Source organism: Malania oleifera, chromosome 8, assembly GCF_029873635.1.
Source record: "Malania oleifera isolate guangnan ecotype guangnan chromosome 8, ASM2987363v1, whole genome shotgun sequence".
In the NCBI taxonomy this organism is placed as follows: Eukaryota; Viridiplantae; Streptophyta; class Magnoliopsida; order Santalales; family Ximeniaceae; genus Malania; species Malania oleifera.
The window spans coordinates 92,348,310-92,371,971 of record NC_080424.1 but is presented as its reverse complement, the minus strand read 5'-3'; the positions used below and the strand labels follow the sequence as shown (position 1 = coordinate 92,371,971).

At 34.2% G+C, this 23,662-nt stretch overlaps 1 protein-coding gene across 1 annotated transcript; it reads right to left on the bottom strand.

Annotated features, from left to right (window-relative positions):
• Window positions 1-1,112: 1,112 nt before the first annotated feature.
• Window positions 1,113-18,756, bottom strand: LOC131162815 (flavonoid-6-hydroxylase-like). The gene is made up of 2 exons (XM_058119411.1): window positions 18,287-18,756; window positions 1,113-1,736 (listed from the first exon to the last, which is right to left on the bottom strand). Exons 1-2 carry the CDS (start codon window positions 18,539-18,541, stop codon window positions 1,113-1,115), a joined length of 879 nt encoding a protein of 292 aa, XP_057975394.1. The 5' UTR covers window positions 18,542-18,756.
• Window positions 18,757-23,662: the final 4,906 nt, after the last annotated feature.

The window sequence follows — 23,662 nt, the reverse complement described above, 5'->3', positions numbered from 1 at the left end:
AAATACTCGATTTTAAAATCAAAAGACCCAGTTGAAAATTCAAAAATCTTAAAAAATCAATTTAAAATTTAAAAACTCCATTTCAAAAATTTGAAAGACTCAGTTTATAAGTTCAAAGACTTAAAAAAAAGTTGAAGGACTCAATCTAAAATTAAAATATTCAACTCAAAAATTTCAAGACTCGATTTAAGATTAATAGACCCTTAATTAAAAACTCAATTTTTAAATTAAAAGACTCGATTTAAAAACTTAAAAGAACTATATTTTAAAAATATCATGAACTCATTTTCGAAAATAACTGGGACTCGATTTTTAAAACAAGACTCCAATTTAAAATAGGACTCGATTTGAAAACTTGGGACTCAAGGACTTAATTTAAAACACTGGGGGTTGATTTAAAAACATCAAGACTCAATTTAAAATACTGGGATTCAATTAAGAATACCAGGACTTTCAAACATGGTCCTCCAACTTCCAAAATTCAAAGTCAACTTTTATTACACCGGATTTTCTCGAAAATGACCCGATTAAAATTGGGGTGTCGACAAATATATCTTTATTTTAGTTGTGGAAGGGCCAAAGTTAAAGCATAAGTCACTTCATCATTAAACAAATGAAGGTCTTATATATACATATATATATATATATATATATATATGTGTGTGTGTGTGTGTGTGTGTGTGTGCGTGTGTGTGTGTGCGCGCGCGGGACTATTTGTGAAAAGCGTTATGAAATTGGATCATCAAATAATTGGTCTAATAGAACTTTGGAAAAACGAAAGCAAACAAAAAAAGGAGTTTGCGCGTATTATAAACTTCTAACTCAGTTCGCTTGCAGTCATTTTTCTTAATTTTATTACTTCTACATCATTACATAAACTTTGTTTTTTTTTATTCAAATAAAAATTTAAATCATATTGGGAACATTAATTTGGAATGTTCACTTTGAATTTATGAAAAATTTATAAAAAGTTAAATATAATTTCATAGTACACTTTATTTAAATTGACCCAAATCAAAATTATCTCAAAGCTAAAATATTAAACATTAAGCAAGCAATTGGAGACCTGAAATCTTCTAACAAACTCTTATCACACCAATTGGCAAATTACCTTACACATATAGGTGAGAAGGCAGGCGAGGTGAGAGGAGGACTTCCAGCGGCGTTGCCTTAGTCATGGTTAGACCAAAGCACTCCCTCATGTCAACTGGGTCGTTGTCTAGAGTCGCAATCTCAAACCAATGCAGCAAATTGGATAGTGTAAAATGCACAATCTGAAGAGCAAAAGAAACTCCAGGGCACATTCTTCTGTCGTTGCTGAATGGGATCAACTCAAAATTCTGCCCCCTCACATCCACATCCTTGTGGGTTGCCAAAAGTCTCTCCGGCCAAAACTCATCTAGATCGGGCCAGACTTGCAGGTCTCGGTGAACCATCCACAAGTTCACCACCAGGCGTGTGCCGGCGGGGACATGGTGGTCACTAACGGTGCAATCTTCTATGGATTCGTGAGGTGCTCCTAGAGGCGCAGCGAGGTAAAGGCGTAGGGTCTCCTTGATGATGGCTTGGATGTATACCAAGTGTTTGATATGAGTTCCCTGTAGTTGTTGCTGTCTCCCAACCTGGGCGTCCAATTCTTGTTGGGCTTTCTTTAGAATGTGGGGATTGTTGAGGACCAAGCAGAGAGCCCATACCAACGTCACAGTTGAGGTGTCGGAGCCCCCCAACACGAGAGCCTGCCATCAATTATGTATACCATAGACAACACACTTGTAGTATTTGGTAATGGAATCAACTCTAAATATTGGAATTAGAATTGTAATGCTTAATCTTATTCAGATGATTTCTCCTCTTACATACCTTTTCATTTTGATTTCAAACTTTTACGGTAAAATCAAAATAATATTTTATAACAAAATATAATACCTTTAAAATATATGCAAGAAAATAATAAAATACTATTGTATAACATAATATAATGCTATGGTGATTGTTTTATTATTTCATTCTTTTATATTAAATAATAAATTATGTTACAGCGTCATAACATGTGATATTTTTATTAATAAATTACATATTAAAAGATAATACTTATAAAATATAAGATAAAATATAATATTAATAATATTATTAAAACATAATAATAATAATAATAATAATAATAATACGTAAAGTATAATCAAGTGCATGATTATCAAAATTATTTTATTGTAACAAATTATTTATTATATAGTAATAAAATAATATTATATAATAATTATATTTATAATATTATTATTTCACACTAAATTAATTGAATAGTATTTTTATACTAACTAGACTCATTTATGATTCCTATGTTTATATATACTAACTATTGAACCAAACATGAGAAAGAAATATGACATTCCGTTTACAATTCAATAGATTTTGATTTTGATTTCAATTCTGATTCCAATTGTGAACCAAACCTTACCTTGGTAAGATGGGTTCTATTATGGGCCTCGGCATATATACATATTCAATCCATATATATAGTTTCTTATGTTTTTAAGGTGAAACTTGAAACTTTAGGGCTAGTTTGGTATCTCTATTAAAAATTATGAAAATGAAAAATAAGAAAAAGAAATTAAAAAGTTGAAATAAAATATCTTAAATTAGCAACCTATTTGATTAATATTTGTAAATTTAAAATAAATTAAAATTTTAATTAAAAATATTCATCTTTATCTATAAATCAAATAATATATTTTAAAAATATAACTAAATCATATAAGTGCAAAATAAAACAAATTTAAAAAAACTCTATTAAAAATTAAAATGATTATAATTATTTTACTTAATTGTTATATTCTAAAAGTGATAATTGAAAAGTAGTAAAAATATTTTTTATTAATTTTTATTATTTAATTTGTTTTTTGAAATCTATGGATATTTTTATTTCAATTTTTTTATACTTGTATTATTATTTTATTTCAATTTTAATCAAAAGTGTGTACAAAATAAATGATTTAATTTTTAAAAAAATATTTTTGAATATTTAATTTTTTGACAGCTTGGTAAAACAACTTAAAATCATAAAATTTGATTTTCATTCTTTTTTAATAAATAACTGAAAAACCAACAATAAAAATAGAAAATTAGAAATATAAACAAATGCATTTTTATAATATATCTTTTCATTATTCAAAAATGAAATTGAAAAACTAAAACTAACAATAATACTAAATTGACCCTCATTTAATAAACTCTTTGGATTGAATATATAATTCATTCTTTTACAAAAAGTAAGCATGGATGTGTAAATAGGGCTTAATTTTTGTTCTCTAAGTCTATTCGACCCCAAGTAAATATTAGAATTAAATATAGATGCTTGCACTTAAACAGTATAATAGAAGAGAAAATATTAAATTAATTAATAATTATATTTTTCCGTATTTTAACATTAGAAAAAAAATTATATATTTTTAATTAGATCAAGTATTGAGCACTATAATTTTTTAATCTAACCAATAGTTAGCAAGCTTATTAAGAGTGTAGCTAATATTTTTCCAGTAAATACACCATACTTCATCCCCAGCCTAAGCTTTGTGGCGAAAAAAATATTAGGACCTGTTTAGTTTAGAATTTAAAAAATGTTAAAGAAAGAAAAGAAAAGTTTAAAAAAAATTGCATTTTTGTGTTTAGTTATTATAAATATTGAAAAAAAATAAAATAAAAATAGTTATGTAAGATTTAAAAAGAAAATTTTGATTTTATATATCATTAATATTTATTTTTTAAAATTTTTTAATCGCATTAAAATAAAATTTCATATAATAAAAAAATATAACCGAAAATAATTTTTTTTCTCTATTTTACTTTCCTTTTTTATTTTCCAAATGGACCCCATTCCATTTTCAATTTTTAGTTTTCCAAGGAATTATAAAAATTTTAATAAATTTTTAAAAATTTCAAAGTTCATATTAAAAAGGTAAGAAAAAGAAGATTTTGTTTAAATGTGTCAAATAATTTTTATTTTTATTTTTATTTTTAGATTTTAAAGCAAGCACAAAAATAGACGGCTTGTTTTCTAATTTTCTAAATTTTATGTTATATTAATTTGTATATTTCAATTTAGATTTGTGGCTGGTATATCAAGTCAATAAAATGAGTACTTTATTAGAACATTCAATCCCTAATAATTTGTGGTCGGCGAGGAGCAGGTGATGGTTGAATGGAACTGGATACTTGATCCATTTTAGGTATGTTGGTAGGGTCCTCTTGTTGGAAAACAATTAGAATTGGACTTTTCAATTGAACACCAAAAAAAATTTTATTTGTGAAGTTCCAAATATTCCCAAGATGGGTCCCTTTGGTTACCGACATCAATTTTCGAATAAAAAAATAGAAAAAATTCGACCTTTAAATGACGAAGATATTTTAATTGAAAAGAAATAACGATTTGTACCAGCCATGTAGATTTGATGAAAATATCAGGATCATAATTGGACGACATCAATAAAATCTTACTCTCCCGTCGGATTTTATAATCATGAAAATTGTCTTCTCCAAGAGATAAAAAAAAGTAATAAAGACGAAGAAGAAAAAGAAGAAGAAGAAGAAGAAGAAGAAGTTATATTGATTGATTATTTACCAGACAAATCGAAGAAGGAGAAGGAGTTGTATTGATTGATTATTTACCAGGCATGTAGATTTGTTGATAGTGTCGACGCCGTAATCGGAAAGAGGAACTTATCTAGGGTTTAATGGTTTGAGGAACTTTGATCCTTTTTTAAAAAAAAAAAATTAACCTACGGAAAAATAACACATAGATAAGAGAAAACTAGAAAACATAGAAAACACCGAGAAAATCTGTAAAAAACCCAAAAAATATAATAATAATAAAAATTGAGAAAAATAGATTTTTGGCTGGGAGAGGAGAAAACCGTTGACGGTTTTCTAGAGTGAAAAGAAAATCGTTGACAGTTGACGGTTATGGGGATTTACCGCAGGTCAGTAACAGGTAAACTGTAATTTTGGGCCAGTTAAAGAGAAAACCGGCAATGGTTTTCTGAGAGTCAGAAAAAAAAATCATCGACAATTTTCTCTGCAGTGCTAGCTATAAAGAAAACCCGCAAGCTTCACTTTTATTAAACAAAAAAAAAACAAAAAGGTTAAATATGTGGGGATAAAATGAAAAAGAGAAAGAAAGAAAGAAAGAAAAACCAAGATGAATGGAAGTGGGCCAGTAATCTTCAATTTACAACTACTATTTAGAACTCGCTAGGCAAAAAAAAAAGGTTAAACATGTGCCAAAAATAAAATATAAATGTGATTGGCATGAATGATTTACACTGAATTTCTGATTAATTAAATTAAAGGCTAATTGAGCAATTAGAATAAATTAATCAATCACAATTTAATTTAAATCATCTCTCAAAAGTCTATAAATAGAGAGACACATAGAGAAGAGAGACAAACAAAGGCATTCACATAGTGAGCGAATATGGGGAATTTCACACACAATGTGGTAGACAGAGACAATAAGAGTTACAGAGAGAAATTTGGCTTGGAGAGGAGAAAACCGGTGATGGTTTTCTAGAGTGAAAAGAAAATCGTCGACGGTTATGGGGATTTACAGCAGGTCAGTAATAGGTAAACGGTAATTTTGGGCCGGTTAAAGAAAAAACCGGAAATGGTTTTCTGAGAGTCAGAAAAAAAAAAAAAAAATCATCAACGGTTTTCTCTTAAAGGTTGGTGGAGTTGTAGATCAAAGGTAGGTGTCAATTTTAGTTTTATTTTTTGTATTTAATTTGGTATGTGTTGGAATTAGTGTATTCCCAAGAGGGGGTGAATTGGGTATATTTAAAATTTTCTTCTTAGGTCAATTCAAATTCCAGCAACAGTATTACACAAGCCTAGGGTCTTTCTATATAATCATAAACTTAATTAAAAATTAAACGCAAACATTTAAGTGCTAAAATTTAAATTGCATAAATTAAAAGCAGTCATAAGAAATGTTATCGGGATTTGGCCAATATTGCCAACATCCTTACCTCAAGCTCACAAGTAAGAGGATTTTACTAAGGTTCGCGTAACGGATGGAGTGACACTTAATACAATACCTTAATTGGATGGTGCACCTAACTTTCTTAACTGGGTCAAAGCCAATTCAGAACTTTTCACAGAGCAAGTCTCCCTCTTCTAACCACACGTCAGGAACACAACAAATAATCAAATTTGTGTACAAGCAAATATGTTTCTTATACTAAGTAGATATTGTGGCGACCTGCCTAATTTACCATAATATTTTTTTTTTCCATAATAATATCCAATATAATAATTCTAACAAATCATAATCAACCTGAACCTATGTAAATAGCAGGAAACGTAAAATCATATAGATATAAAATTATCCAATTAACACAATACCAAAGTTTACCACAACTGTCATATACATACACACATGCCAAAATATCCAAAAGTGGCCTAGGGTCACCACCCAAAAATTTGTCAGATCCTAACAAAATGATTTACCCTTCAGACAGGGTAGAATAGTTGAACCCTAACCCTACGAAAATCTATCCACTCTTCTATCTAGGGCTCCTGAGCTATTTATATAGTTGGGGTGAGACACCTCTCAGTAAGGGTGTTAGATTTGGTGTATTCCCAAGAGGGCGGGGGGGGGGGGGGGTGAATTGGAATTTTAAAAGTTCTCTCCTAGGTTAAATGAGATAGTCATATAACACAACCTAGGGTCTTTCTAATCATACACTAATTGCGCAGATAATGATATGCAGAAATTAAATCATGCACTGCATTCACACTATAACATACACGTGCAATAAATATAAAGTACGAAAATATAAATAGACACACGATATGTTATTGGGGTTTGGCTAATACTGCCATTGTCCCCGCTTACGCTAACAAGTACAAGGATTACCACTATAGGCTCACTTAACAAGTGGAGCGGCATCTAAACAATCAGGTCAATTAGCACAGGGTTGACCTCAACTTTTACAACTAGGTCAATTAAATTGGGCTGACTTCAACCTACACAATCCTTACCAGGCTGGATTACCGCCCCCTCAGGCCACGCCTGGAAATACAACAGTATTGTAAAACAGATATGTACCCCAATACGCATAGTATACTTAATCAATCACACATCAACAATATAGGAAGTGTAAGCTCAGTGATGCAAATAGTTGAACTATCAACACTCAATATGGTATAATTAGTAAGGTGCTCAAGAGTGCTCAAATCAAGCTAGTTCTTTGCAACAATAAATATCAAATCTCAATAATGCACCATAGTTTCAAAGATGCTGCAAATACTGAGAACAACTCAAAAATATTTTCTTCAATGAAATATGCTCAAGAGTTGTTTGAAAGAATAATATAGCTTGTTAAAAAATATTTTGCACAACAAAATCAAGCTATAGGAATCTTTGTAATGACAATGCAAAGATCCTTAAGCTACTGGGTTTTTCCCAACACAAGATTTATTAAATAAAATCAGTGGGAAAACCTTGCTTAACTCCCCAAAATTAATACCAATCAACCAAGCAAAGCAATGGGAGTATGAACAATGCTATTAAGCAATAACCCAAGCAAGAACTCTCACAAAGCTAAGATTAATCAATGGAATGAAGGTGTGAGAGTGTTTGGAAGTATTATAGGCAAAATGGGATTTTGGGTTTGAGAGAATTTTGGCTAATGATTTTTCTTAATCTCTGCTTAATCCTCACAAATGAACTCATAATTATAGACCAAGGAAAAAATATAACCGTTTAGGACCTACTGGGTATTATTAGAAAAATTCAAAAATGCTTAAGCACATTTAACCCTCATTAACTCAATTTTATCTCAGTTAAATTAAGTTTAACCCGGCTAGGTTCGGGTGGTTGAACTTTGGTTCGGTTGCCCAAATAGATATAGGAATAAAAGGTATTTAAATAGGTTCAGTCGCCCATGTCATGCTTCGGTAACCCGAATCAAAGTTAGTAGTCGTTGTTCGTAACTTTGAGCACCTAGTCATAGGGTTGATCGCCCAAACTCATCTATTCAGTCGCCCGGGGCTCTTTTTGAACTATATCTCTTGGTAGCCCGAGTTGGTGGAATGTTCCTTTCGAAGGGTTCGAGCGCCCGTGGAAGGTATGCACAAAATGGTTCGATCGCCTGAGAGCCCAAGTCAATTGTTGACTTCTCAACAGTTCAGGCGCCCGAGGAGTTTTGAACTCCCGAGGTTCGGTCGCCCGAATTCTCTCATTTTCCTTAATAATATTCATTTTAAGCACATTTTTAACACTCTTTTATTTTGTATGATATATGTGAGAGTGTTGGGACCTAGAGTCATACTAGGGTCTTACTAAGGCCATTTTGAGATAGTCCCAAAAATCTAGCGTCGGTCGACTGAAGGGTGCCCTAAGGTCATTCGGTCCCTATGGTCAGTCTATGACATGTTTGAGCTTACAAACCTACATGCATGACATGCAAAGATTATTACACACCATGTCCCTAATTGCTATTACAGACCCATATTACATTAATTGTCTTTTAATATGAAATAGAATCTTCACGGTCTTCAAGCTTCACTTCAGGTTGCCGAATGCCATTATATGAGTATGTGCCAATAAAAACCTGCACACAAAGTTGGCAACCATTAAATACCAAGGTATTTGTCATGATCAAAACAAGGTATGACCTATCAAGTCAACAAAGGGAAATAAACTAATATCAGTGTGTGGCAACATGAGTATTTTTGTGTTATACATATATGTTGACCTTATAGGTCACGTCCGGTTTTGATAATGACAAATACTCCTGTATTTAATAAATATCTAGTTCATATACAGGTTCATATTAGCATATCATCAATGGCACGCAAAAGCTCAAAGCTTGAAGACATTCATGCTCTTAATTATAATAACTTTGTAGTGAGTTTTGTCTGTAATAGTAATTAGGGTATTCGGTTTGTAATAAGCACACACATCACATGCATGATTTATTTTGTAAGCTCAAACCAGATACAAATAAAAAATGACCTTAAAAATACCTTAGGGCAGGTCGACCAATACCGGACTTTTTTGGTATTTTCAAATTGGACCCCAAGTGCCCCTAGGACACTCACACTTTCACATATATTTGTTAGGCACTAAAATAGGATTTGATTGTGTCAAAACGAGACCGAAATGCACACTTGGTGCACTTTCGGTCAACCAGGACAAAAATGAACTAATTTGGCTGGTCGACCGAACCATACCTGGGTTAACCATTGACCAAGGTCCCAGTGGACCGAGACCCGATAGTTCATTTGACCCCGATCAACCGAACCACCTAGGAGTCAACATTTTGACTTCCCGGTCGACCGACCACTTTTGTACTCCAACTACCTGGTCGACCGGAGGGTCTTGGGAGAATTCCCAGCGGTCTGATCGATCGAGCCTTTCAGTTCAAAAGTCCCTTGGTCGACCGAACCTCGGAAGTTTGGGAAATTTCCCTCTCCGGTCGACCGAGCCTTTCAGTTCAAAAGTCCCCTGGTCGATCGAACCTCGGAAGTTTGGGAAATTTCCCTCTTCGGTCGACCGAGCCTTTCAGTTCAAAAGTCCCCTAGTCGACCGAGCCAGTTGAGTCCTGGTCGACCGAACCATTTCTGGTCGACCGGACCTCTCAGGTTGCTCCTATTTTTTTACCGCGGTTAAATGTTTTAAATAGGGTTAAATTGATTTAAATGTCATTAATCTTTTCTAACAATCCCTAATAGGTCCCCAACGGTCAAAATTTTCAGTATGTCTATATATACTCTTTCATTTGGTGGATTAAGCACTGATTAGCAAAAAGATTAAGAAAACTCTCTCAAGCAAAAATACTCTACTTTGCCTCTCACTGCTCGTACTCTTTTGAAAATCCACTCAAGCTTACGTATTCATCTATCTATATCATTTGTAAGTGTATTGAGTATTAATGCTTAGAGGTTTGCTCTCTCATTTGTAGCATATTTGAATCGAATTTTCTTCGAGAGCATAACCTAAGTTTTCTTAGGAGGCTTTGCCAATAAGCCTACCCTAAGAAGACTTGTGGTGAACTCCTGAGTATTGCATTCTCATTGCAATAACTTAGGAAGTTCGTATTTGTTTGGGGCTTGCAAAAATACTTTCAAACATGCTCAAATATCTTGTGGTATTTATATTGATATATTTGTGAAAAAGCATTTGTGTGTGTGTTATATTAATCTTTGTAGCAATATCCATACAAGTCTATATCATCTGCTGAAATACAAAGATTTCATATATCTTGCAAACCAAACATATACATTGCTAGAGCTTCATATATATATAGGTATTGAGAAAACTTGTTGATTGAAATATATGAAGTTTGGATAATATCTTTGTTTGAGCACTTAGATTGAATATCCTGTGATACAAAGATCATCTAGGTTTGCACTCTCACGCACTCATTACAACGATAGTAAATCTATCTAAGAGTTGAAACTATTTAGACCACACTGAGCTTACACTTTAAATCATCTGTGGTGTTTGTGTCTGTATGCATTTGTGGTACAAATTTGCTTTACGTGAAAGCACCCATATATTGTATCGTTTGATTGTATACCTGAGAGATTCCAGGCGTGGCCTAAGGGGGCGGTAATCTAGCCTAGTAAGGATTGGTGTAAAGGTTAAGGTCAGCCTGTGATAATTTGACCTGGTTTGTATAGGTGCCGCTCCACCCATTTAAGTGAGCAAGTTATTGTGATAATCCTTGTGCTGGTTAGCCAAGGCGGGGACGTAGGCAGTTGGCCGAACCTCGATAACATATCTACGTGTCATCTTTTCTTTACTGCTTTCTGGTGCTTGCGTGATTGTTTAAACTGCTTTATTCAATTTCTGGTATATTTACATTATTAACTCTAGAATAAATGCAAGTATATTAAAGATAAAACTAGTATAATTAAATATGAGTAAAAATAAACTCAAGAGAATTTTATGAAACTAACTAACATCAAAATTTACTTACAAATAAACTCCGATATGAATTTTAAATAAAAATCTAACATAATCAAATTGACTTACCTCTTCTTTTACCTTGTGCTACGAACACAATGGATATCTCTAAGAAATGAGATTGGAAAGAGTGGGTGAGTGTGAACTTACTCAAAAATTCTCTCTCCACCACTAATTCTTTTACTCACTAGTCATTGTTTTCCTTTGAAAATTTTTGAGAAAAATGAAGGTTGAGAGCTTCCTATTTATAGGAAAATTTTGGAGAAGAATTGAAATTTGTAAAAGTGTGAGGAGGGGTGAAATTATAATTTTTTTTTTTAAATTAAAGAATGGGCAAGAGATGAGTTAGGTATGGGTTTGAGTATGGGATAAAGATAGAGGTCATGTGGGAGTGCTTGCCACCACTCCCATTTAATTAATTCTTAATTTATTTATTTATTTTTAAAAAATTTTTAAATCATTACTATTATTATTTTTATTATCATTATCATTGTTATTATTTTTAAGTCATGTTTTAGTATTTTTTTTTTTAAAAAGAATTAAATTCGAATTTTGAAAACTCATGTGTGAGCCCTACATAGTTTCAAGATTCATGTAGACCCCACACGACTTCAGAACTCATGTGGGCCCCACATGATTTTGTGGGCCTCACACAACTTCAAGACCCAAGTGGGTCTTTCGTAATTCCAATAGTCCTCATACAGTTTTATGAGTCCTACACAGCTTTGGGACTCATGTGGACCCCACACGACTTCAAGACTCATGTGGACCCTACACAGTCTTGTGGGCCCATCATAGGATACCTATATTATTATTAGTATTCTATCATGTATTTCTACAAATTATGTCTATCAAAACATTATTTTATGTATATATACTTATTTATGTGTACAAATAGTATTTATCCTGTTTATCTTATGAAATTCTATTTTGACTAGGCCAACCTCCAGGGAGTAACTGAACCGCAATGGTCTCTGAGCACTCACTAAGATAAGGTCTTTCTTAGGCATCAAATATGGAATCAAGGATCCTACAGAAAGTACTTTTGTATTGATATTAACTTAATAACCATTATTATTATTATTATTATTATTATTATTATTATTATTATTATTATTATTATTATTATTATTATGCTTTAATCGCATATACATTTTTGGGTCATCACAGCGGGACCTAGCAATGACTGACCGACCACGCTAGATCAACATAAGTCTGTAAGTACGATGAGTCTGCCCCTCCTAGTCCGGACACTAGAGGGACGCCTGCGCTACAATAAACTACAACGACTACCGATCTCCCACTTTCCCTTATGGCAAGTTGTAGCACTAACATAAACATGATCGTGATCATATAGCTACGATACCATGCCTCGTGAAAGCCTAAACCAAGCCAACCAGGTTCTGAAAACATATAATATATTTCCAAATAATGATACATGGCTATTTCATAATAATTTCTTTCATGTTAATATCTTCATAAAACTTTGCTTAACATATCATATAAAATTTACGGACCTTACGCCAGCATTTTGTATCTTGTAAATCATGGCCCTTACGCCGGTATATGATATCATAAAAACCTTCGGCCCTTACACCGGTATTTCATATAAAACCTCGGCCCTTATTCCGACATATTGTATAAAATTCTCGGCCCTTACGCCAACATATCATATAAATTCCTTAGTTTGAAAAATCCCTGTATCATTTTAAAATTTTCCTGAAAGTAGTAATAACATACTTATATTGTAAACATAATATTTCATCATCATAATTTTCTTGGTAAATATTACTCATGCCACACTAAAGAGATAATAATCCTATTTCTGATATTATACATGAAATCCATATTTGATCAACATCATTATTTCCAACATAATTCTAATATATATACATATTTATCTGAAATTAAATGCTGTAAAATAATAAATACATTTTCATGAAATCCTAACTTAATTTATCCCTTTAGTTGACTTCTGGAAAGCCCCTAAAATGACTAGTCCTACACTTGCAGGGTTCTCCGTTCAACATCCTGTAAACAACATCACCCCGAACAAAACTTCAGTATTTCTTCGAGTGCTACCTATTCTATAACTATAGGAAAGTCAAATACTCAACATAAAGTCTTACCCTAAACTTGAGATGGAGCCCAAGTTAGCCCCACCAGCGATTTACTTTAGCAGATTTGAAGAGAACTTTCCTAGGAGTAGCGTGGTAGCTTCAGATCATCGATCCAATGACGAACGGACCCAATATCTTAGAGAGAAGGGAGAGGGGATGAACAGGAGAGAGAAAACCTGTTTTTGCTGAAAAATCTATGCTGAATCCAAGTTTACGGTTAGTTATACTCCTACCTTCGTTGAGAAGCCACTTCACTTCATCGACGAGGGTACGAAGGGAGTTCGTCGACGAATACTTATTCCTCATCGACGAAATTCAGAACCGAAAATTGCATCCTGGTATCTTCTTATCGACGAGACATGTGTCCCTATCGACGATCCCATCAAGCGTGTTCATCGACAAGCATGGTGTGTTCGTCGATAAGACCCTATTTAAATTCCAAATTACAATTTACCTTCCTCTCTCCTTTCCCTTATTATTTAATTATTATAATTTCTTTAGGTCTCTACATTCTCCCCGCCTTATTAAATTTCGTCCTCGAAATTTACCATCCATATGATTCGCCATCCCTTAAAGATAAATAGTCTACTTATTTTATTACTTACCCTCACTTATGGCGGAGGAATACTGTGGTTACATTTAAAGTTTCAGGAGATTACATATATATAAAATAAAATTCTCTCCAAACTAAAATTCTACTTAGTAACTAAACTATTATATGTACTGACTAACCTATAAAAGAAATATCTCATAATCACTTACACCTTCTTGATTATAACTAAACCCTACTAAATAAATGTAGATATTTCTACCTTATCTATTCCTCGAACTCCCAAGAAGCTTCTTCTATTGCGTGATTTCTCCACAGGACTTTCACTAGAGGAATCTTCTTAAATGTAGATATTTCTACCTTATCTATTCCTCGAACTCCCAAGAAGCTTCTTCTATTGCGTGATTTCTCCACAGGACTTTCACTAGAGGAATCTTCTTATTACGTAATTCTTGTTCTTTCCTTTCCAGAATCTATACTGGTACTTCCTCATTAACAAGTGAATCATTGAGCTCTAATTCACCATAACTAATTATGTGAGAAGGGTCTGAGACATATTTCCTCAACATGGGGACATGGAATACACCGTGTATCTTGGACAACACAAGTAGTAAAGCTAACCTATAGGCAACCGGTCCCACTCTCTTTACAATCTTAAACGGGCCAATGAACCTAGGACTAAGTTTACCTTTCTTCCCAAATCTCATAACCCTTTTTAACAAAACTATTTTCAAAAACACATGAGCGCTGATATTAAACTCCAATTTCCTGTAGTGGATATTGGTGTAACTTTTCTGTCGGTTTTGAGTTACACTGATTCTGTATCTGATGAGTCGAACATTATCATATGCCTGCTACACTAGCTCTGGCCCCATAACTTGCCGCTCACCCATCTCATCCCAATATAAAGGAAAATGACATCTTCTATCATAGAGCGCATCAAACGGTGTCATGCCAATGCTGGCCTAATAACTGTTATTGTGCGCAAATTTCACCAGTGGCATGAACTGAGTCCAACTACCCCAAAAATCCAGCACGCATGTTCGAAGCATATCTTCTAATATCTGAATCGTCCTCTTAGTCTACCTATCTGACTGAGGATGGAATGTCGTGCTAAAAGATAATTGAGACCCGTCTTTCTTCTTCACAAATAACACTAGAGCTCCCCACAAAGATACATTGGGTCGTATAAAACCCTTATCAAGCTAATCTTGCAACTGATTCTTTAATTATGCTAACTCTGCTGGTTTTATTTGGTAAGGGGCTTTAGAGATCAGCGTTGTACCCGGAAGCAGATCAATAGGAAAATCTACCTCACGATTAGGTGGCAAGCCTAGTACCTCATCTGGAAAAACATTCGTAAACTCCTTTACTACTGGCGTACTAGTGAGCTTTAACTCATTCCTTGACATTTCCTTCACAAAGGCCACGAATCCCTAACGACCACTCATGAGCAGTCTCCTTGCCTGAATAGCTGAAAATAACTGAGGCGGGGATTGCACTCGTGACCCTATAAACTTGAGTTATGATCTTCCTAAAGGTCTGAATATTACTTCTTTCAAATGACAGTCTATGCTGGCGTAATTGGTTGCCAACCAGTCCATACCAAAAATTACATTGAACCCATGCATATCTAATACTATCAAATCAGCTAGAATGAGTCTCCCTTGAATATCAACTGGACAACCTCAGAGTACTCTGCTACACCTTACTACAGACCCTATCAGTGTAGTGACTAGCAATTTAGTGTCTAACAACTGTGTTTCCAGCCCACATAATCTAATACACTCCATAGACACGAACAAATGTGTGGCTCCTGAATCAAACAATACAATAACTTTAAATGAAAACATGTTAATCATACCTGTCACCACATCGCCGACTGTCTCAGCATCCCTAGGCATCAAAGCATATAACCTTCCTGGAGCTACATTCCTCTGCTGGCCTTCACAGCGCGCCCGATAGCCTCCCGAGTACGGTCTGGGAGCAGATGCGGTATTTGGTGGTATAGGGTAGTCTCTCACCAGATGTCCCTGTCTATCGCAGCGATAGTAGACAGCTCTCCCCACTCGACACTCTCCCAAGTGTCTCTTCCCACAAGTCTGACAAATAGAAAAATTATGTACCGCCTGAACCCCACAACCTCCAGTCTCCTGTCTCTATCCCTTTTCCATAGTTTACTCTCCTCCACTGACCCTGCCTAGGTCCCTGCTGGAAGCCTGAAGGCGCAAATCTCTTCTTCTGTCCCTACTCCTTTGCATCCATGAACTCACTAGCCTCGACCAAGGCTGCTTTGTCGACTAACTCAACAAAGTCTTGTATTTTTAGCACTACCACCTACTTGTATATGCCTCACCTCAAACCTCTTTCAAATTGTCTCACCTTTTTTACTTCATTAGGAATAATATATGGAGTGAAGTGGGAAAGCTTTACAAACTGCGCCGCATACTGCTAGACCGACTATTGTCCCTGCTTCAGATTCAAGAACTCTTCCACTTTAACTTCCTTTATAGTGGATGGGAAATATTTGTCAAAGAATAATTTTTTAAATCGGTACCATGTCATAACTATCGGTGTCGTCCTCTGCTACTCCAGAAGTTTCACCGCAGTCCACCACCTCTCAGCCTCCCCTATCAATTTATAGGTGGCAAACAGAACCCTTTGCTCCTCCATACACTGTAATACTGCCAAAACTTTCTCGATCTCCTACATCCAATTCTCGACTGCTGCAGAATCAACTCCCCCTGAAAATGCCGGAGGATTCATCTTGGTAAATTTCTCTATCGTGCACCCATGGCCTGTAGATGAGCCTCCCTGCTCTTTGGAGCTCCTAGAAATCTCATCATAACCTGCTAAGCCACACTATGTAATACCGCATTAGAATCAGCCCTGCCTGCACTTGAGGGCCCTGCTCCATCACTACCGCTCGCATGGGCACTACCTCCTCTCGGGTCCATCCTGAAAAATAATAAACGTGATTTAGAGACCTATCCTTATAATTTACACGCCTAACATAGTTCCCTATTTTGACATCCTTATCTTATTTCTAGATCCAGTCCTACATTATAGGAACACAACCTGGCAATAGTTTACTATAGTTTTCCTAAAATCGTTACCCCAGGAAAAATACAGAAACCACCACGGAAGTCCTACCTCTAGACTATAGAACAAACCTTAAATCCTTTTCCTATACTCTGGTATCATTTCTGCTGCACTCTAAAGTCTATAGAACCTAACAACCTAAGCTTTGATACCAAACTGTAACGACCTGCCTAATTTACCATAATAATTTTTTTCCATAATAATATCCAATATATTAATTCTAACAAATCATAATCAACCTGGACCCATTGGTACCAGGGATATACCTGGAATACAACATGGATACCTAAGCAGCAGGAAACGTAAAATAATATACATATCAAATTATCCAACCAACACAATACTAGAGTTTACCACAACTGTCATATACATACACACATTCCAAAATATCCAAAAGTGGCTTAAGGTCACTACCCAAAATTCTGTCAAACCCTAGCAAAATGATTTACCCTTCAAACAGGGTAGAATAGCTAAACCCTAACGCTGCGGAGCTCTATCCGCTCTTCCATCTAGGGCTCCTGAAATATTTATATAGTTAGGGTGATACATCTCTTAGTAAGAGAAATAAACTAATATCAGTGTGTGACAACATGAATATTTTCATGTTATACATATATATACGAAATATTATAATATAATTTCGATTCTAATTTTGTTGTCGAACCAAATATGAGAGATGAATGTGACATTTTGCTTCCAATCTAGTGAAATTTTATTCTGATTCTGATTCCAACTCCAATTGTGAACCAAACAATACCTTGGTGGGATAAGCTCTACTTTGGGCCTCAATACGTAATGAATCCATATAGCGTGTTATGCTTTTAAGGGGAAAATTTCATGGTTAGTTTAATTAGTATCACTATGAAAAATTGTGAAAACGAAAAATAAGAAATAAGAAATTAAAAATTAAAAATATAAATCAAAAACCCAAAATTAGCAACCTATTTTATTAATATTTGCAAATTTAAAATAAATTAAAATTTTAATTTAAAATATTTATTTTTATCTATAAATCAAATAATATTTTTAAAAGTACGATTAAATAATATATGCGCAAAATAATGCAAATTTTAAAAACTATAATAAAAATAATAATAATTATAAATATTTTAATTAATTGTTATATTCTAAAATTCACTTTATAATAATGTTATTATTAATGATAATTGAAAAATAGTAAAAATATTTTTAAAATTTTATTATTTAATTTTTTTGAAATCTATGAACATTTTTATTTTAATTTTATTTAAATTCATAAGATTATTTTATTTCAATTTTAATCAAATGTTTGTACAAAACAAATGATTTAATTTGAAAAATAATTATTTTTGAATACTAAAATTTTTTAATAGCATATGGCTAACGCAATTGAAAATCATAGATTTAATTTCCAATTTGGATTGAATATATTATACATTCTTTTAAAAATAAGTTACGTGGAATTGGGCTTGATTTTTGTAAATATCAATTGGACACCAAAAAATATAGAAAGAATTTGATCTTTAAATGACGAAGAAATTTTACTTGAAAAGAAAAATCCATATGTACCAAGCATGTAGATTTGATGAAAACATCAAGATCATAATCGGACGGCACGTCTCTGCTGTCGATGACGGACAGCATCACATCAATAAAGTCGTCGCCGTCTTCCGCCGTAACCGGCCTCTTCCGCTTGTGCTCCTCCAACCACTCCTCCATCACGCGATCCAATTCCGCCGCGGTTCTTTTCATTTCCCTCTCGTATCCCCCCACATCCAACCACCTCAGAAACGGAATAGCATCTCCCACCACGAACGACCCCATCAGCTAGAAAAACTCCTTCAACGCCCTCTGAAACCGATCGTCGGTGGAGCCGCCATCTTCCAAACATCGGTCTCCTATCACCATCCTAAGAATCACCTTCAGATTTATATCCCCAAACCACTTGCTCATCTCCACCAGCACCGCATTTGAACCACCGCCTCCGCTGCCACTGGCTCCGGACCATCTCCGATAGATATCGGTTACGGCCTCCTTAACTTGGGATTCAGGGATGTGCTTGAGGGTCTCGAGGCGGTGGCTGGAGAGGAGATGGGTCACGGCTATCTTGCACACGTGGTGCTAGTAAGGGCCGTGAGGGGCGAACGCGAACATGGCGTAGTTGTAGCCCATGTGCTCCACGCCCACTGCCCTGGTGCGGCTGGTGAAGACTTTGTCGTGAGTGGTCAGACACTCCCAGGCCATCGCCGGATTGCTCACGACCAGGGCCCGGTGCATGCCCAGCTTTATCGTGAAGATTGGGCTGTGCTTGTTGGCCATGTTCCCCAGCTTCCTGTGGGGGAGTTGGGATCCTCCGAGGAGATGGAGGTGGCCGATCACCGGCCACGCTCCGGCCGCTTCGGGGGCTGCTACTTTTTGGCCGACGGACTTCTTTTGGAAACTTGTGGAAATCCATAACAGGAAATAGAGGAAGAGAAGAACAGCGAGGGCGGAAGCAGAGTAGCGGAGGAGGAAGGGATAAGGAAAAACTCCATGCCTGTCTACAATTTTTCTGTCATTGGCGTCCTGAATGAAATGAATTTACTTTAATAACTTTTCCCTTCCAATGCACAATTATTGTCACTATCTGTTTCAAGCTTTGCAGTTTGCAATATGCCAAAATTTGGTGCTTAGAGACCTTTGGGCTTTTACACCAAAACAAAATTGAGGCCTGCAATTTGCATGCACCTTATTGCCTCGCCATAATAAAATAATAAGATTCGCTATCAAAGCACAATCAACATTGGAGAAGTTGATGCCGCAAAATACTATGTTAAGCAGTAGGATAAGTTCTTCCTGAGAAAGCAAGAGAATTCATTTTAATAAACTTCTCAATCAAACTACCATGGCCTGCAAACAGATCATCCTACTTTCTGGAGTTCTTTACAATTTCAGCTATGACTTGTTGAGCCACACTGCACAGTATTGCGTTTCAATCGCCACCAGTAGCGCTCGAAGGCCTAGCACCCTCATTACCACTAGTATGGGCACTAATGCCTCCAGGGTCCATAATAAAAAGACAATAAACTTACTTTAGGACCCTATTACCATAACATATCATCTAACTAGTATATTATACCCTTAACCAATTCATCATCCCTGATCTTAATTCAAGGTTCAATCCTATAACCTAGATACCCAACCCGTCAATAGTTTACCATGACTTTCCTGAAATCATCACCTCAGGAAAGACAAACAAATCATCACGGAAGTCCTACGTCTAGACTATAAGACCAAACCTCAAATTTCCTTATCCTATACTCTGGTATTGTTGCTACTGCATTCTAGAGTCTACAGAACCTAGGAACTTAGACTCTGATACCAAACTGTAACGACCTGCTTAATTTACAACATAATTAACCATATTAAATACCCCAATACTATTAAATTATAACATAACAAAGTCAAGCCGAACCCGTGGGTAGCGGAGACACACCTGTCATACACAACGAACACCTAAGTAGTAATAAATATAAATTTCATTCATCCAACCATAGAACACAATACCAGAGTTACATACATTCCATCATATTACTATATATATATATATATATATATATATATATATATATATATATATATATACAATCCTCAAAATAACAAAAGATAAAACTAGGATCTTACATTAGAAACCTACTAACCCCAGTTCAAAAACTCACCCTCCTAATGGGGTAGTAAAAACTGTCTCAACAGCAGGCTCGGTTTGCTTGTCTTTCTGGTTTCCCTGAAATGGTTTAAGCTGGGGTGAGACACCTCTCAATAAGGAAAATAAACTAAATACAATTGTGTGATAACATGAATAATTACGTGCTATAATAAATATAGAGTACATATTGCATGCTTGAAAACACTGATAATATCATAACTAAATAAACATACAATTTCATAATTATATTGAATCATACTGTATCTAACTGCTTATAAAAATCATTTGATATTATTAGTAGTTCTGAAATTTATCTAGGATGAATAGCTAGCTAGTGTTATGTATTACCCCCCATGACGGGTTGTGCAGCTCGAAGGCAGGACCCAACAATGGCTAGCCAACTACTGCAGAGTAAAAAATGTCTATAAGTACGATGGACCCGCAACACCCTGGTTCGGACTACCAGGTAGACGTCTATAACTCTACACTAAAAGCCACATTGACTATCAATCTCCTACTCCCTCTACTGGTAGGGGTAGTTAGTACAAGTTTGAACTGAACTTAACTGTATAACTATGGTACTGGGCTCCTGAAACTGATATGAACTATCATCCAGGTTCTAATAACATATAGTACATGATAATATACTATTTTAACATAAATAGATTGATAGCATTTTCTGAATTCTGTCATAACATAAATAATCACGGCCTTACACCACATACATACATAACTGCAGGCTTGCGCCGAATATCATACATAATTGTGGCCTTACGCCTACTATCAATCACGACCTTGCATCAAACATATATCATAAATACTGAAATAAACATATGTACTGTTTATCATATATTCTAAAATTATAATTTCGTGTATTAATCATGTTATTCCTGAAAATAATTGTAAACATACTTTTTCTATAAATCTTACTTAACATAACACAATATACGTGAAATAATATTCATGCCACACAAACTGAATAAAACATGAAATCTGTTCTAGAATTACATTTTCTGGCATTTTACACTAAAACATATCCCTGTGTAACAACAGTATTTTCCCAAATATACTCATACATAATACATGCTTTCTGAAAATTAATCTACTATTAAATAAAAATAATTTTCATGAAAAATTACTACTTTAGTTTACTCCCTTACCTGACTATTGGAAAACCCCTAAAACCACTAGTCGTAGACCCATAGGGTTCCCTATACAACACCCTGAAAAAAACATCGCCCCAAACAAAATTTCAGTATTTCTCCAAATGCTACCTTTTCTACAATTGTAGGAATGTCAAATACTTAATATAAAGCCTTACCCTAAACTTGGTATGGAGTCCAAGTTAGCCCCACTAACTATCTACTCCAACAGATTTGAAGAAAACTTTCCCAAGAGTAGCGTGGCGGCTTCAGATCGTCAATCTGGCGAAGAACGGATCCAAAATCTTATAGAGAAGGGAGGAAAATCGAAGAGGAGAGAGAGAGAGAGAGAGAGAGAGAGAGAGGTTCTTCACGTGATTTCTGCAAAGAAAATCGAGTTTAGGCTATTTATACACTTGCGCTCGTCGACGAGGCCACGAAAGGAGTTCGTCGACAAACGCTTATTCCTCGTCACCGAAATTTAGAACTGAGAATAACCCCTCAATAACTTCTCATCGACGAGACTTGTGTCCCCGTTGATGATCCTATCAAGCATGTTCATCGACAAACGTGCTGCATTTGTCGACGAGACCCCTGTTGAATTCCAATTACAATTTCCTTTTCTCTCCTCCTCCTATTATTTAATTAATATAATTCACCGAGTCTCTACATGACCAGTCCTCTCTTTTTCATTTTTGATATTTAAACTCTAATTCATTTTGAAAAAACTTAAGTACCACTATTTCAAAATCATTTTCAAGGATTTTAGAAGAAATAGTTTCTAAGTCTTCTTATCCTAAAGAGTTTCACATATCTAAATAGTAATGAATTTGAAGTACTTACAAACATTTTTCTAAGCATGATCACCTTAATCATTAAGTCTTGCAGCCTTTTGAAGTTCAATCTTTACTTTAAGTTATGTTTAGCCTTTAAACTCTTCATTTGTCATTCATTACTTCAATATATTGAGAAGCTTTCACTTGATTGACTTTGCTTTTCAGCTTACTTTCCATGATGAACCATGAGAGCCCTTTTACTTAGACCTAAAATAAAGTCACTCAACAACACAAGTTAAAACATCATTCATTTGTTATCATCAAAACAAGATTGAAAAACTCAGTTAGGCTAACATCAATAATTTGCGGAAACCGTAAGAGAGTGCGTTGATTGGTTAACACCCAAAGACTCTTTAACTGAAAGTTTATTTAAAGTCTAAACTTTTGTAAAGAGTGTTGGATTTTATATTGCACATCATATTGAGAAAGCAAAATCATTAATATAGGTCTTTATATCAACAAGCATTAAAATTTACCTTTGAATTAGTCTTGATAATGCTGCAGTGCATACATTGACTTGTGCTTGGTAAATCAATTGATTGGTTGTTCAAGTTTTGTTTAACTTGTGTGGTTGCAGATTGAATAAAAAGACCTAATTTTTTGTGTGATTGTTAAATCAACAAAAAGTTAAGAATGTATTGAAAGAATTGAAAGAGTTTAAGAATTCATAAAAAATTTTAAAGAAAAATTTTAAACCCAATTCACCCCTCCTCTTGGGGCTACACCTTGGTTTTTACAATCAATTATATTTTCATTTTTACATTAAAAAATATAGTTTAAGTTTATTTCCTATAAAAGTACATAAATTCATTAAAATTTTAGACATAACTTAACCAAATAAAACATTGACTACTCATAAATTTAATAATAGTGTTCTTGTAAAGTGACTTTGAAATATAATAATTAAGTAAAATAGTTTTATTACTTTTTAATTTGTTACAACAAATTTTATAGGTGAGTTCCCTTTTTAATTAAATTAGGAGTTGTAATGATTATTTTCTACTTAATATAATTCACATTATTACTTTATAATTAACAACAATACATATCATATAGTGAATTAACATATGATTGTGAAATTTTTTAATAATATTTCAGTAATTTTAATTATTATTTTTATAGTTAATATAATTCATATTATTATTTTTTAATTAAAAACTATATATTATGATGCATATATTTTTGGCCAAATCCACTGCAAAAAATCAAATCAATTTTTGAACACACCCTTAATTATCAAAACCAAATCAATTTTCTTAAGATATTTTAAGAACACATGTAA

What these genes read in the sequence shown, in the direction of transcription:
- LOC131162815 (XM_058119411.1), bottom strand. Translation starts at nt 18,541, where the DNA reads ATGGGGTCGTTCGTGGTGGGAGATGCTATTCCGTTTCTGAGGTGGTTG. An exon ending in TCATCAAATCTACATGCTTG is followed by an intron (nt 1,737 to 18,286) that starts GTACATATGGAT and finishes AATTGATGGCAG; the next exon opens with GCTCTCGTGTTGGGGGGCTC.